The 16,937-nt window shown below is 47.1% G+C and overlaps 1 protein-coding gene across 7 annotated transcripts in view; it reads right to left on the bottom strand.

Annotated features, from left to right (window-relative positions):
• Positions 1 to 2,554: 2,554 nt before the first annotated feature.
• The window catches only part of plekha6 (pleckstrin homology domain containing, family A member 6), a 368,857-nt gene continuing 354,474 nt past the window's right edge, over positions 2,555 to 16,937 (bottom strand). For all 7 annotated transcript variants that reach the window (XM_078242064.1, XM_078242061.1, XM_078242062.1 and 4 more), the window contains 4 exons: positions 16,336 to 16,469; positions 14,883 to 15,025; positions 11,329 to 11,433; positions 2,555 to 8,858 (listed from right to left, as the gene is read on the bottom strand). In XM_078242064.1, the coding sequence (XP_078098190.1) occupies positions 11,333 to 11,433; positions 14,883 to 15,025; positions 16,336 to 16,469 (378 nt within the window). In that variant the 3' untranslated portion in view covers positions 2,555 to 8,858; positions 11,329 to 11,332. The remainder of the gene's footprint in view (positions 8,859 to 11,328; positions 11,434 to 14,882; positions 15,026 to 16,335; positions 16,470 to 16,937) is intronic.

Genomic DNA, 16,937 nt, shown 5'->3' with positions numbered 1-16,937 from the left:
GGAGTCTGTACGTTCTCCCCGTGTCTGCGTGGGTTTCCTCCGGGTGCTCCGGTTTCCTCCCACGGTCCGATAGACGTGCTGGTTAGGTGCATTGGCCGTGCTAAATTCTCCCTCAGTGTACCCGAACAGGTGCAGGAGTGTGGCGACTAGGGGATTTTCACAGTAATTTAATTGCAGCGTTAATGTAAGCCTACTTGTGACACTAATAAATAAACTTTAAAACTTTATATTTCCTAAATTGCTACCATAATTATAATGGCAGTAAAGTGCTTTGGGATGCCTTGAGACATTATATAAATTCATTTTTCTTTTATCTGATATTAACTCAGCTCAATTAACATTGTGACTTTAACTTTAAGAACATAACACATTGGAATGGGAGAAGACCCTCAGGCCGGTCAAGTCTACTCTGCCATTTAATTGATCATGGCTGACTTTGGACTCATCTCCACTTTTCCACCCACTCTGCATATCCTTCAAAAATCTGTCTATCTCAGCCTTAAATATATTCAATGATGGACCATTCATACCTTCCGAGGAGGAGAATTCCAAAGATTCACAACTCTTGGGAAAGTGAAAAAAATTCTCCTCATCTCAGTCCAAAATAACCTTCCCCTTATCCTAAGGCTGTTGCCCCATGTTCATAGAAATCATAGAAATCCTACAGTGCAGAAGGAGGCCATTCGGCCCATCGAGTCTGCACCGACCACAATCCCACCCAGGCCCTACCCCCACATATTTACCCGCTAATCCCTCTAACCTACACATCCCAGGACTCTAATGGGCAATTTTTAACCTGGCCAATCAACCTAACCCGCACATCTTTGGACTGTGGGAGGAAACCGGAGCACCCGGAGGAAACCCACGCAGACACGAGGAGAATGTGCAAACTCCACACAGACAGTGACCCGAGCCGGGAATCGAACCCGGGACCCTGGAGCTGTGAAGCAGCAGTGCTAACCACTGTGCTACCGTGCTACCGTGCCGCCCATGTTGCTGCCAATCTCTCGGGCTCTACCATGTCCATGGTAAGTATAAGGACAGCAGTCTTCATTCGTGGGAGTTTCTGTGAGAGGCTTTTATTGAACCCATCTCAAGATGTCTGCCTCCACAGGCACGATCACATGGCCGCAGAAAACCTGAGGTGTCAATCAGGTTGGTTACATTCCAAAACTCACAGTCAAGTCCCTTCAGAATCCTGTATGATATAATGGGATCACCTCCCATTTTTTCTGAACTCCAGTGGATATAGACGCAGCTTCTCATCAATGGACAACCCAGGGACCTGTCGACTGAACCTTCCCTCTACTGACTCCAATTCCTTAATATAGAGACTAAAGAGACCCCCAGTACTCCAGAGTTCAAAAAGTCCTATGAATTATTCATCTAGCTGTATGAAGCCACTAATACTTTAGTTGTGTTTGAAATTCAGTTTGGAGTGTGGGAACATAGGCACAAGGCTGGGCCATTCATCCCCTTGTTCCAAATGTCTTGGTTCAGCTATCTCCTGCAGTTTCCTTAAATCTTGATCACCTCAATTCGCAGCACGGTGATTGGCACTGTTGACTCACAGCGTCAGGGATCTGGGCTCGATTCCGGCCTTGGGTGACCATCTGTGTGGAGTGTGCACATTCTCCCCATGTCTGCGTGGGTTTCCTCTCGGTGCTCCGGTTTCCCCGTGGTCCAAAGATGTGTAGGTTGTGTTAAATTGCCCCTTAGTGTCCCAAGATGTGCAGGTTAGGTGGATTAGCCATGGTAAATTGCCCCTTAGTGTCCAAAATGTGCAGGGTGGGTGGATTTGCTGTGCTACATTGCTACCTAGTGTCCAAGATGTGCAGATTAGGTAGGTTGGCTATGCTGAATTGCCCTAGTGTCCAAAGGTTTGCAGGTTAGGTGGACTGGCTATGCTAAATTGCCTCTTAGTGTCCAAAGATGTGCAGGTTGGGTGGATTGGTCATGCTAAATTGCCCCTTAGTGTCCAAAGGTGTGAGGTTAGGTGGATTGGCCATGCTAAATTGCCCCTTAGTGTCCAAAGATGTGTAGGTTAGGGGGATTGGCCTTGGTAAATGCATGGGATTATGGGAATAGTTAGCAGGGAGGGGTTGGATAAGATATTCTTTCAAAGAGTCGGTGCAGACTCGATGGGCCAAATGGCTTCCTTCTGCACTGTTGGGATTCTACGGGATAGCAAGCATCCCAAGCCTTCTGATTGATCCTTTGAAGTCAGATTTCAGCCAAGAAAGTCAGTGTGGCCCCTCTGTGAAGGTCGAGTATCCACATGCCTCATCTGATTGAAGCAGCTTCTCCCCAAGGCAATGAAACCTCTCGACTCCCACTTATAACGTTTTCCCATTTTTCTGAACACTGGTCGGGATTTATCGAGTTCCATAGTTTGAATTTGAAGGGACGCTATATTCTTGATGAGGTGGTTTACCAATTACTTTAGCAGATGTTGAGGGCACTAAGTATTGAAACTGATGTGTCCCTTAAAACATATTCCAATCACTTCAAACTTGACAGAGAACACGTAAGACTTATGTTTATATATTCATTTTTTTATTCTGGTTAGTTTCAATATTTTTTCATAATATTTTTTGATATTTCTTTATTACAATACATTGATGTACATTATAAGGTACTCATCTAAATTCCCAACCAACCAAAGTGAGCTACAATGCTTTCCCCAACACACCTTAGCAATCACACAATGAACAGCTTATAGTCTATGAAAAAAGAACCTGCTTGTCAAATAGGAAATGGGAACAAGGCATGATAAAGAAACACAGCATCATGTGGTCACAAATGTCATATTCATGATCCTTTTATCCTCCCTGATCCTGAGTCGTTAAGTGTAAAGTTTCCCAGCCCCTTCGAGATAGCCCACGCCCTCCAACTGGAGGCCCGGTTACTGCAACCCAGCACCCCTTCCCGTGAGTTCTAAGGATATCCGCCATTTCATTTGACAAGATTGCACTGGGACAGCACCTCCCCTTGATGTGGGTTGGAACATGGGACTGAAGAGGGTGAGGAATGAGGAGGGTGAGGGGTAAAGAGGGTAAGGGGGCGAGAGGGGTGCCAAGGTATGTCGGAAGCCAAGAAGCTCTGAATCATCCATGGATTTTGCCTTCCCTCATCTGAAGAAGCCAGAGGAGCAACATGAAAGGACCAAGTTACAGGATCTGGTGATATCTAATTCTCAGCCGAGAGTTCAGGATCTAGGCAGAGTGAACAGACCACACCTGCAGCTGCGGTCCAAATTGTTTCATCAGTAGCACCATCTAGGCTGGCAAGGGGTGTGGGCACAAAAACAGATAACTCAGTTGTTAATGCGCCCTGCTTAAAAATAGATACTCATGTATGTGTTCAGGACAGGATTATACTCTTCCATGATGCCATGGTCAACAGTCATTGCCCATGCTGCAAAGGGAGGGTGATGGTGTGGTGAGGCACTGGGTGGCATTTGGCACCTTTAGAATTGTAACCTAGCATGAGGCAGTGCTAGGCTGGGGAGAGAGAAATTTCTAGAGGTTGCGGATACAATTTTGTCTTTTAAAAAGCATTTAGACGGTTATATGGGTAAGATGGGTATAGAGGGATTTGGGCCAAATGCAGGCAATTGGGACGAGCTTAGTGGTTAAAACAAAAGGGCGGCATGGTCAAGTTGGGCCATGCTGTAAACCTCTATGACGCCAGTCTATCCTTCAGACTGTGCTTCATATAGGGAGAGCTAGATGCTGGGCAATTGTCTTCAGTGCCACAATGTGTGTGTGTGTGTGTGGGGAGGGCGTGTGGGGGGCGGGGGGTGGAGGGGGGGAGCATGGGGTGGTTATAGGGCACAGACATGGCTTGGTTCGAGTCAATGGGTGATCACTACACACCCCTGCCCTGAGACAAATGGAAATAATGACACTGCCCCATTAACAGCCACAGTCTGTCACTGATTGCAAATGGTGATAACTGTTCATTCAGAGGTGATTATATGAGGGGCGGAGGCCAAATAGAAACTGGGTGCTTCTCCATTGGGCCTGTTGAGGAATTTATTGTGCTTGGGTTTGGCAAAGGTTCACAACCATTTGATGAGATTGAGAAGGTAGTCCAATCTTTGCAATCACTGAATGCATAGAACTTCTCTCCTTCAACTCCCTCTTCTCAATGTTCATGTAACAATTTTATTAACATTACACTCCTGCGTGGCTACCTCACGTACAAAAATGGACATTTCCTTGGCTAGGGCCAAGAGATGTGCTTTGCTCAACTAAATGAAATTGTTTCTGTATCTTCTATACTGATTGATCTTGCTATTAGTGTATGGAGAAGATGGTCGGAATACATTCACTAGTGTAGATCTGCTTGCGTGCGTCTATTGCTGTGGTTTTAAATTAGCAGGAAGCAAGGCCAGAATCAAAGTGCAAACGATAATGAACTGGACTGGATAGTGCTTCGAAACAGGCCTGCTGGAGTTAGTCACTGGTTAACATTGCAATGGCCAAAATTATAATTTCCATTTGTGTTTCCAGATAATACATTGTGCAGCACTGACAGCATCTCACACACACACACACACATACACTGGCTTCAGCCGCCACAGGTCAATCAATTAATGTTCCATTTGTTGACCCTCTATCTTACATCTCAACTCCCAGTCCTGTCTTCTTCCCCAGATCACATTTCACATTCCCTAACTCAATTTATAACTCGATCCCCACCTCCGCGACCCTCATTCCCCTGTTTTCCTGTCCTGTTCACACATCCCCATCCCAAGTCACATTCTCTCCTCACTTGTCTTGCTCTGCTTTGGCGAAGTTTATACCTCTCCCCATCCTCCCTCAGCCCAGTGTAGCAGCCTTGTGTGGTTGCAGGGGAGTGGGAGCGGCTTCCGAGTCTCTCCAGCTCTGGCTCCCCCCGCCATTGGCCTTGCTCCTCTGTTGCCCGCAACAGGTTACTTTGCCAGCTCCTCGACATTGTTTGTGCCAATGAAAGGGCCAGGGCCACTGAATTAAATCAAGACAGATCCCAAACACTGACCAATGACCATGTCCCATTCACATTAGTACAACATGGAAGCTGTCACCTCTGCCAGATGCACTGACCAAGAGTCTGATGAGACACACACACACACCATCTCAAGGTCCTACAGGAAAACCTCATCAAGTAACAGTTAACTGTGACTTCATAACAAGTTAAAACCATGTACAATTCATTAGTGCTGGAGTCACTTACAACTGAGTAGATCCAAATTTCAGATTTCTTTTAAAAAATAAAAAGCTTTGTCGACTGACCTGACAATTAATGTAACAAGTGTAACGCAACAGCATGTTTTAACATCACTGAAGTGTGCCAACTTCGCGCGGAAGTAAGCCAGATAGGTGAGGCAGAGTTAGTCTCTGAGTAGCAACATTGCAAGCACTCTAACCGTAGACTCTTTCAGAGTCACTCTGGATAGAGATCGGCATGAGATTAGATAATTTTTTTATTTTACAGAAGTTTCTTTATATCCCTTTAGAGAATGAGGCATCCCCACACCCTGACAGCGGTGGGAATCTTCCCCAGCTTGCTCGGAGGAAGACTCGGAAGTCATGGGATGGGAAGCAAAGAAGCCAGGTGCTCGGCTGACTGGGAAGGGGCCTCCAGATGGAAGAAGCCTCCGCTCTGTCTGAAGCTCACTCGCTTCTCGAAATGTCCAGTTTACGCTTGTCGTAGCTCTAGATTTAGACTGGAGCTATACTGCGGCTGCTGCAAAGTCAAGCCGGCATGTGCCGACACCACTGGCATTAGGAATGACGTAAGTTAAACCATCAGAGGTTCGAAATGACTCTGCTTGGGGTGCGCAACTGCGGTCACAGCTATTCTTACTGATGATGCTCGCATCTGTTTATTTACTTTAGGATTCCGAAATCGCTGGCTCCACTTTATGGATCCTGGCAACCATTTCGATGAGGGAGATTGAATTGGAGGTGGGCAGGCTTTTGGGGAGGTCGCCCAGTTCCTTCCTCCACTAAGAGGACTTACTTTGCTGCCTCAGAATTAACCCAGGGAGAGCATGCAATTCAAGAGGGGGGGGTGGGGTACCAGTGATTAACCCTTTAACACAGCCAAGGTGGCCCCTTTGGAAATTCCTCTTCAACAACCACTCATGGGACCATATTTAACGGAGCTCAATTTGCTCAATGGGGTTGGGTTTCTTGAAGAATATCGCATCAGTAGGGATCACCTCTGAGCAGATAAATGATCCTGTCTCACTGGCATGGCATCTAACCTGCACCACGTATAACTCCTCAAGCAGACTGCAAAACGCACAGCTGCTTCTAGCACATTCCAACTGTCCCTGAGCCTCACCAGCCAGTGCCCTCAGCATAATCCATACATTTCAGAGCTGCTGCAGACTAGAAGAACTGGAATCCCGGCTTCAAACCTCTGCTCGACTCGCGATATTGATCTTCTGTCCGAATTCTGGCCCCTCGACCTTTGAACTCTTATCCTGACCTCTGACTTTTGCTTCCAAAAATTAACTGTCGCTCCCCCACCCCTACCCCCTGCCACAGAACCTCCCAAGTACGAGGCCAACAGAGTGTGACCGTCATGGATGAGCCCCAGTCTGGTCCTGAGCTTAACTTTTGGGAACTCACCATCCCTGGGTTATTGGCAGTGGGAAGGCAGTTAAACGGAAAAGTGTCTCAAGGAACCTAACCTACAAACAAAAAAAAAACTGATGGTGGTCCACGTTAGTGATCAACACCGGCCTTGGCAGAAGAGGGTCTGAGACCAGCTAAGTCAGTCTCACCATAAAGAGATGTTAGGCTGGTTGGATTGTGTCTGAAGTCTGCACATAGTGGAACCTCAGACTGATAGGGTCGCCAATAGGCAACAGGACTGGGCAAAGGAGCTCAGTGCCTTAAAATTCCGGCATAAGCTTTTCATCTTTATACAGAGAAGTAACAAAATGAAACACATATATACAAGAGAGAAAATTCAGAGTCATGCCCTGCAACAGTTAAATGGTGGAACAATCCCTTTAACATTCAAATATCCCATCGAGCCAGCTGGACTTAATTCCAATAGCCTCTTCAACAAGTCATAGAATAGCTCACCAACAGCCAGTCAACAAGTGGCTATCGAATGTGACACCAACTTCGCAAAATTGAGTCATCACCCCTTTAATTTTGTTTATGTGTTACCTATGGCAACGCAAGTAGCTGGGGCCGTTGTCATGTGAACGCACACCGATGTGCAAAGATCCAGCATTGGGCACAGCCAAGCGTTTGGGCTGACTTGGAGATGAGCTAGTTTATACTGTGCGAGGGCAAAGGTAATTGCGGCCTTTCCAAACAGGCTTCTCAAAACCATCAACAGTAACAAAGAAAACTAGGCAGACTGAGGAGCAATTATATTTGCAAATTTTGATTATTCCGGAATAGATTATTTGCTGAAAGAGTGGCACCTGTAACAGTGACAGGGAAGGAAAGTCTAGGAAGGTATTTCTTTTTCTTCATCAATGTGTCTGCTCTTTTGAATACGTGTCTCCCTGCCTCAAGGTTGCTCTGTGATGCCAGTGGGTGGAGATACCGTCAGGAAGCTCCATCACTTGCAATGGCGACTAAAGTCTCAGACCAATCTATGCACTGATCTGAAGCTGGCCAACTCTGGGTTAAGATGCAACCAGCTGGTTATATGTAGGACATGCAGTTGAGTATTGTTCGAGATGGGCTGTCAGAGTAGCCAAATTGTGATCTCCACTGCAATCAATGGAATGGAACAAGTCTCTCTTCCCTTGCTTTTCCAACCATCACTGGCCAGTGAGACTCGCCCTGGTCTCAAGGATAAATGCCACTGGCCCACTGCTACCTACTCTATCAATGGGAGGACATCATATTAGCATAGAATGCCCATTTCCCTGCATGACTTACGCAGCTAGAGACTCTGGTGTCTGGCCACTGTGTACCAAGTGACTTGCCCAACCTCCTCCCATCTATCTCTTGGCAGGGAAGGTGGCACTGAAATTAAAATATAAAGTCACTCATCTTCTGGGGTCCAGGTTGTTTCTCTTCCCTACAAACCCCAACCTCACTCTGCCATCCCCCTCAACCCCTTCCCCCCACCTTCATTCCCCACCCTCCCCTTGTTGGGGCTCAGTTTCTCTCCAGCTTCATCTCAATGGATTGCCTCAGACTTTCAGTCTAATGTGCAGTCCCCACTGGGCCTGGGTGTATTCCATTCCCTTTTCCTGTCAGAATTCGGCAGCACTGCCTCGGAAACTTGGCTTCAGTTACTCAAAAGGTCACTCAATTTAAAAAAAAATTCTTCCCATTATATAATGGAAAAGTTCAGAAAACATAAAATTCCTTAGTCCATAAGACCATAAGATATAAGAGCAGAATTAGGCCACTCGGCCCATTGAGTCTGCTCCACCATTCAATCATGGCTGATATTTTTCTCATCCCCATTCTCCTGCCTTTTCCCCATAACCCCTGATCCCCTTATTAATCAAGAACCCATCTATCTCTGTCTTAAAGACACTCAATGACCTTCATAGACCTTCCTTCCTTTCAGAACCTCAACCTGAGAATGGGCAGCCCCGGGGTTCCTTAGAATTCTGTAACACAAAACGACAAAGAAAAATCACAAAAAGTCATCTCGCACGAAGGACTAAATGAATAAGAAACTCTTGGATGAATATAGCATCTTGGGAGGAGGTGCCCTCTTTGAAGGTAAAGGAATCATTCTGGTCTGCGCTGTGTGTCGGTTGGCTCCTGGTGAGACTTCCATCCAGTCTTCAACTGGGCCCTGACGACAGTATCGATGTACATCGGGCGGTCTTCAGTATGTCGACCCATGATACTTGATGGCGGCAATGGCTTGAGCTGCAAAAAGAACATCTAAAGAATGATCTCGCCACACGGCACCATTGATCAGCACTCAATCCCAGGTCAGAAGGCAAGAATAAAAGGTCACTGAGTTAAGGAGAAAAGACACCATCCCATAAATGGGCGGCATGGTAGCACAGTGGTTAGCACCGTTGCTTCACAGCTCCAGGGACTTGGGTTCGATTCCCGGCTTGGGTCACTGTCTGTGTGGAGTTTGCACATTCTCGTGTCTGCGTGGGTTTCCTCCGGGTGCTCCGGTTTCCTCCCACAGTCCAAAGATGTGTGGGTTAGGTTGATTGGCCATGCTAAAATTGCCCCTTAGTGTCCTGAGATGTGTAGGTTAGCGGGATTAGCGGGTAAATGTGTAGAGAAATGGGGGTAGGGCCTGGGTGGGATTGTGGTCGGTGCAGACTCGATGGGCCAGATGGCCTCTTTCTGCACTGTAGGGTTTCTATGATTCTATGATCTATGATAACGGCGGCACGCTGGCACAGTGGGTTAGCACTGCTGCCTCACAGCGCCAGAGACCCGGGTTCGATTCCCCGCCTTGGGTAACTGCCTGTGTGGAGCTTGCATGTTCTCCCTGTGAATGCGTGAGTTTCCTCTTGGTGCTCCAAAGATGTGTGGGTTAGGTTGACTGGCCATGCTAAATTGACCCTAGTATTAAGGGGATTAGCAGGAATAGGGCTTGGGTGGGATTGTGGTCAGTGCAGATGCAATGGGCCAAATGGCCTCCTTCTGCACTGTAGGGATTCTATAAATAAGGGTGGCATGGTAGCACAGTGGTTAGCACTGCTGTCTTGCAGCATCAGGGACCTGGGTTCGATTCCCAGCTCGGGTCTCTGTCAGTGTGGAGTCTGTGCATTCTCCCGTGCCTGGGTGGGTTTCCTCCAGGTGCTCTGGTTTCCTCCCACACCTGAAAGACGTGCTGGTTAGGGTGCATTGGCCGTGCTAAATTCTCCCTCAGTGTACCCGAACAGGCGCTGGAGTGTGGCGACTGGGGGATTTTCACAGCAACTTTATTGTAGTGTTAATGTAAGCCTACTTGTGACATTAATAAATAAACTTTAAAACTGAATGGATGGACTATGAGGGAGCATGACCTCTTATTTTATTAAATTCATAAAGAGATGTAAATGATTGAGAATTTAATTAACTCATCCTGACAGCACATGATCTGTGGGCTTTAATACAAAATGTAAATTCCAATAGATCTTTCACTTCTATTCTGTAAGTTAATGGGGCCTGAATCTTGCGGTGTATTGTAATTACTTATATGCTAAAATGATCATATTCTTGCAATCCTTTATACTTTATTTTTATCTGAATGCTTGTCTATAATATTGTTATGAATTATCATTTCTTGTTTTATTCAACACTGGCTGCCATGACGATTTTCCAATGAACTATAAAAAACAATGGTCGAGGCTCATCCCTAATGTCAAGGACACTCCGGGATGAGAAAAATCTGAAGAGACTTGGCCCGTTCAGTCTTGAAAGTAAGTGACCTGAGAGGGGACTCTAACTAAGTGAAGGCATTAATCTTTTTAAAATGAAACTGTGTTAGTTCTGGGGCCCCCCACCCTCTTGCTTTGGGTAGGGGTCTACCAGAATGGGCAACTGGTCCACAGAATCCATATAGTACAGAAGGAGGCCATTCGGCCCATCAAGTCTACACTGACTCTCCAAAAGAGCATTTTACCCAGCCCCTCCTCCCCCACCCCTGTAAATCATCTCGCTCTCAATCAAAAAGTCAGATATTTTATTCAGGGCCTGTGTTATCGAGACACTCAAACCAGGGTAAAAGCAACAGTATGCTTGCGGATGTCACATGATCAGACTTCACAATGTCCTGTGTCACATGACCAAATGTCACATGATCAAAGGCTGCAAGATCAAGTGCAAGGAAATCTATCAAACCAAAGAATCAGGGATGTTGGCATAAATGAGGAAGGTAATGATGGGTGCCACAGGTCTCAACTAGTTAAAGTTGCGGCAATCTGATCGAACTTAAATCTACCATAAATAAGGGCGGCATGTTAGTACAATGGCTAGCACTGCTGCCTCACAGCACCAGGAACCCAGGTTCGATTCCCGGCTCGGGTCACTGTCTGTGCGGAGTCTGCACATTCTCCCCGTGTCTGCGTGGGTTCCCTCCGGGTGTTCCGGGTTTCCTCCCACAGTCCAAAGACGTGCCGGTTAGGTGGATTAGCCATGCTAAATTGCCCCTAAGTGTCAGGGGGACTAGCTAGAGTAAATGCATGGGGTTATGGGGTTGGGCCTGGATGGGATTGTGGTCGGTGCAGACTCGATGGGCCGAATGGCCTCCTTCTGCACTGTAGGATTCTATGATTCCATGATAACCATTGTGTCACAGCCAACACCAAAGAAATAAACTTAATATGAATGAAAGTATAGAGTTCTTTTAAGGTTAAAAATGATGAATCTTTCTTTAAAAACTTCTTACTTCTTCAGACACACATTAAATGGCTTCCATCAGTGACCTGAGGTGGCAGTGATGAGATGGGAGATGATGGTGGGGTTGAAGAATCTGGTGCACCCGCAGCTGGAACTAAATGGAATGAGAGCGTGGTAATAAATGGAGCAAAGATGATGGCAAAAGCGTTCTTTCCACAATCACACTCCTAACCAGCCCACTGCAGAGATCGGTGTTTTACTGTCCCTCCATTCCCCAATCTCCTCCCATACTTAGTCGCATTTTGTAACATCCTCTCCACTCGTGGCTGCCATTCCACGATTAAAGTTTTCCCTTTCAGAAACGAATGTCCTCTCACAGTCCAGCCTCCATCGCATTCTCCTTTCTGTAGCCTCCACCTCCTGATGAAGGCTCGCCCGTCAATAGCTGCCAGACTGCCCTCCCACTCTCTGCCCCCCTCCAACTTCCCCTGCGTGCACTCAACCCTACCCTGGGCCTGCTTCCTTCCTTGCTTCTTACACACTGTCAGGCTCCATCCCTCTGGATACCAATCCTCGTTTGCATTCCACAGATGCGTTGCTTTAAACTGACCTTCCTCCTCCACTGATGACCCAATACAAAACTCTTGCAGTGCTCTTCCCAGTTAAGCAGGCCTGCAATCTGCACACACAGATGCTGTGAAGTCCATGATGATGTTGGGTTAAAGTAAGAATGTGTTAGATCAATGGCAACGTGTTAAAAAGAAGCATTTGCTTTTAGAAAATCAATCATGTTGTTGTTAGAGCTTAATGATAATGTAGTGACTTCAATCAGGCCATTGAAGTTGGCCAAGTGGAGTATGAACTCCCTGATTAAGGATTCCCCCCTCTACCGCGGCTATATTCGCGGCCAAGTGTCCCTGGAGAGGGAGCATGTGGTGTCCGAGGGCACCGTTAATGCCTTCTGTGCCCGCTGGTCACTGCAGGGACTGGGGTGTATTATTGACCTCCTTAATCACATTTCAATTTGATGTTTTAAGTTTCCTTTCCGCTTTGTATTTTGTTTCAGGCGGTTCCCCTCCTTTTAGGAGCTGCCCCTTTGAGTTGCCCCTAAGTTAATTTGATTTTGTTTATTTGGTTGGTATCAAAAGATGTCCTTGATTAAGGATCTAATTGATGGGCCAATCGGGGAGTCTTTGCCTTGTACTTAACCGGGTGTGTCAGTTCCTCTGGCACCCCTGAAGGTAGACTGCTGACTGATAGCACTCTGTGTACTGCTGTTAGAGTTGTAAATAAAGGCGTTCAACCTCTGAAGAATTATTACAGATAACCCATCCTGTGGAGGAATGCATTTCAAAAACCAGCTCTGAGCTGAAGCCACATTTGAACCCTAAAAATAATGGATCTGGGCAGCAGTTGTGAAGTTATTTTATTACCCATCCATAGTGTTGAGTGTCCCTGAGAAGGGGCTTATGGGTTCTGTTCTTGCTGTCTTTATGGCGATGGCACTTTCGCAACTGCATAACATTTAAACTTCCAAACATAAAAACAGTCCATTCAGCTCAACTGGCCTGTGCTGGTGTTTGTGCTCCAGGTGTTAATGGTGGTTGCAAGCCCTAAGACAAGATCACCGTAATAACGAAGGAACACCAATGTAAGACCAAGTGGGAACAATGTGCGACTTAGAGGGGATTCCGATGGAAAATCTCACTCGATCTGAGAAAGTGGAAGGGAAGAGGGAATGGAATGGCGGTGATAAATGCGACAAAAAGAGCGACAATCTGAAACATTGGGCTGAGGTTTCCAGCGGGGATTGAGACCACGATTCCAGCAGGGATTGAGGCCCTGATTCCAGCAGGGATTGAGAACCTGATTCCAGCAGGGATTGAGACCCTGATTCCAGCAGGGATTGAGACCCTGATTCCAGCAGGGATTGAGACCCTGATTCCAGCAGGGACTGAGACCCTGATTCCAGCAGGGATTGAGGCCCTGGTTCCAGCAGGGATTGAGACCCTGATTCCAGCAAGGACTGAGACCCTGATTCCAGCAGGGATTGAGAACCTGATTCCAGCAGGGATTGAGGCCCTGGTTCCAGCAGGGATTGAGACCCTGATTCCAGCAAGGACTGAGACCCTGATTCCAGCAGCGATTGAGACCCTGATTCCAGCAGGGATTGAGGCCCTGATTCCAGCAGGGATTGAGGCCCTGATTCCAGCAGGGATTGAGACCCTGATTTCAGCAGGGATTGAGACCCTGATTCCAGCAGGGATTGAGACCCTGATTCCAGCAGGGATTGAGGCCCTGACTCCAGCAGGGATTGAGGCCCTGACTCCAGCAGGGATTGAGGCCCTGATTCCAGCAGGGATTGAGACCCTGATTCCAGCAGGGATTGAGACCCTGACATTGGGGCCATTTGTGGGTCCCAACCCCGATGGTGTGCGGGTCTGACCTGCCTGTGCCATTTCCCCGCAGGCAGCCAATCAACAGTTCACCTCCTGGAGCCCCGTCCAATTAAAGATGGAGGTGGGCAGCACAGGTGGGGTGACCAATCAGACGTCCCGAGATCACGGGCAGCCAACAGCCTCACCAGTGGCGGTGGGTGCTGCTGTGGCAGATGGGAGACTGAGAGGGGACCTCAAAGACTTCCTAAATTATTAAACATAAGCATCAACATTAAGAGCATTCATGTCAACATTAAGAGCATTCAAATGGTTATTGGATAAACATATGGATGATATTGGAATAGTGTAGATTAGAGGGGCTTTAGATTGGTTCCACTGGTCGGCGCAACATCGAGGGCCGAAGGGCCTGTACTGCGCTGTAATGTTCTATGTTCTAAGCGTGGTCAGCAGATGTCAGACCATCACAATGGACGGTGGGTGAGGGGTGGCCTGAACAAGATAGCTTGCAGCTGCAGCTTTGATGTTCTGATCACCATCGTCCTGGGCAAGGGGAGACTTAAAGGAGGCATCAATGGCCAGCTGGCCTGCTTCTGGGAGGACACTCCAGAGAGCTTTGGGCTCCACGCACAATGGGAAGGCCTTGTCTCCATTAGAAAATAGACCCTAATGCCCGTTAGTGGTGTACCTGGTCACAGAAATGCAACAGCTGTCCTGACACTATTCTCTTTATTTCCCACCCCCACCTCAAATCTGTCTTCATGAGGCCATTAACTCTGTTTCCCTCCATAGATAGTGCTTGACCTGCCGAGAATTTCCAACATTATTTCAATGACCTTTGTCCCACCTCAATGACCTCTGTCTCACCTCAATGATCTTTGTCCAATCTGTGACCTCTGCCCCACCTCAATGACCTTTGTCCCACCTCAATGACCTCTGTCTCAGCTCAATGACCTTTGTCCGACCTCAATGATTTCTGTCCCACCTCAATGACCTTTGTACCACCTCAGTGATCTCTGTCTCACCTCAATGACCCCTGTCCCATCTCAGTGACCTCTGACTCACCTCAATTAACTTTGTACCACCTTAGCGACCATTGTTCCACCTCAGTGACCTCTGTCCCACCTCAGAGACTCCTGTCCCATCTCAGTAAAGACCTGTACTCCTTATCTCCAGAACACAAGTGGAACTTAATTGCAGTCAGTACCTGATATGAGTCGGCTCCGCCTCGACGCCTCTGTGGCGAGAGCACATGAGATCTCGATCCGCTTCTCTTGTTCCTGTAGCTGGAGCTCAGGGTCTATGTTAGTGTCAGTGAGGCCTTCGGTTAGTGGGACAATGTTCTGCAAACTAACATGAAACAGAGCATTCACTGATCTGTCCAAATGCTTAAATCATCCTCCTCCCACCCTCCTTCCTGCTTCCCCCAATTCCAGAATAAGCGGCAAGAAGGCACTAAGACTTATACCTCTGTTCTAGAGGAGAGATAGTTGGGCAAAATGTGGGAATACGCAATGGAAATACGCTAACACTGCACGTCACCATCTCCCTCCTGCTGGAGAAACTATTTTTAAATGATCACATTGCTCATACAGATGACGCCAAATTAGAAAATTGCTTGTCAACAGGAACAAGTAGAGTTTCCATTGACGTACTAATTACACGGGAGAATCTGAAGATTTAACAATTATATACATGCACCCTCTCAAACAAATCTTTGTGCTTTTTTTAAAAGCAAATTACTGCGGATGCTGGAATCTGAAACCGAAAGAGAAAATGCTGGAAAATCTCAGCAGGTCTGGCCGCATCTGACGTTTCGAGTCCAAATGACCCTTTACCCACATATTTACCTTGCTAATCCCCCTGACACTAAGGGTCAAAGCTGAGCTTTGACAAAGGGTCATCTGGACTCGAAAGGTCAGCTCTTTTCTCTCCTTACAGATGCGGCCAGACCTGCTGAGATTTTCCAGCATTTTCTCTTTTGGTTTGGTACTTTTTTGTTGATTTGCATCTTTTGAAGTTTGGAGGACTGTTATCTTTGGAAAATAATTCTCAGGTGCTGGGCTTCACTGGTGATGATAGGGAGCCTCCATTGTGAATTGATATAACGGAGGGACTTGTTAAGCCATTCCAAATGGTAGTTAAGAGTCCACATTCATAGAATCGCTACAGTGCAAAAGGCCCATCGAGGCTGCACCAACAACAATCCCACCCAAGCCCAATTCCCATAACCCCACATATTTACCCTGCTAATCCCCCTGACACTAGGGTCAATTTAGCATGGCCAACCCAGCTAACCTGCACATCTTTGCACTGTGGGAGGAAACCGGAGCACCCGGAGGAAACCCACACAGACAAGGGGGGAACATGCAAACTCCACAGCGACAATAAGCCGAGGCCGGAATTGACCCCGGGTCCCTGGTGTTGTGAGGCAGCAGTGCTAACCACTGTGCTGCCTTGCCACCCACATCGGTGTGGGATGGAGTCACGGATAGGGCAGGCTAGATAAGATTTCCAATTTGAAGAGGTCATTCGTCAACCAGTTGAGTTTCCCTGGTAGAATATAGACTACATGCTCTGCTGTTCCTAGTTTAGTCTCGTCTGTTACACAACTGCCCCTGGGCGTCTGCAAATTCCCCTATAACTTAACAACCGGCTACCTGGATTTTGCGATGAGGGTTTTGATTCGTTCCACTTTCCTCTGCTTTTCTTTGAGCTCCTCTGGACTGAGAGGAAGTTCGGGCTCGATCTCGATGTATCTCTCGGGAATGAAGACCTTGTCTGGCGTGGATAGCTGGACAAGAGAGAATCAATCAGGACAAGAAAAGGTAAGGTTTACGGGCCTGTAACACGAGAGCAGATAGGCTGTTCATCACAATACTTGGTGTCACTGGGTCTAGGATCCGGGGTGGGGCAGACCCAAATTGTTGGCTTCATCAAAAGAAATGTTGCCATTTATCAAAATGAATAAAGTCAGTGCTCGAGAATTAAACACTCTTGGCATCTAGTGCTGGGTTCAAACATGTTCAGGTTAAAGAGAGTGTGGTTCAGATCTACCTTGACACAGTTCATGGTGGGCTGTATGTCATGGCTCTGACGGTGTGATGGAAAGTTGGGGGTCTACACCTTCTCGGCCAGAGAAGCACAATGGAGAAGGTCGCTGTCTAAGACCTTTCAACCACGGGGAACTGAGGGGAGCAGACTGACTCACTGAATGCATTTACCTGCAAAGTGCCCGTCAATGTACTGAAAAGTAAATGTA

This window comes from Mustelus asterias, chromosome 25 (assembly GCF_964213995.1).
Source record: "Mustelus asterias chromosome 25, sMusAst1.hap1.1, whole genome shotgun sequence".
NCBI lineage: Eukaryota > Metazoa > Chordata > Chondrichthyes > Carcharhiniformes > Triakidae > Mustelus > Mustelus asterias.
Note: the sequence above shows the minus strand (reverse complement) of the source record. Positions and strands in the feature narration are given on the sequence as shown.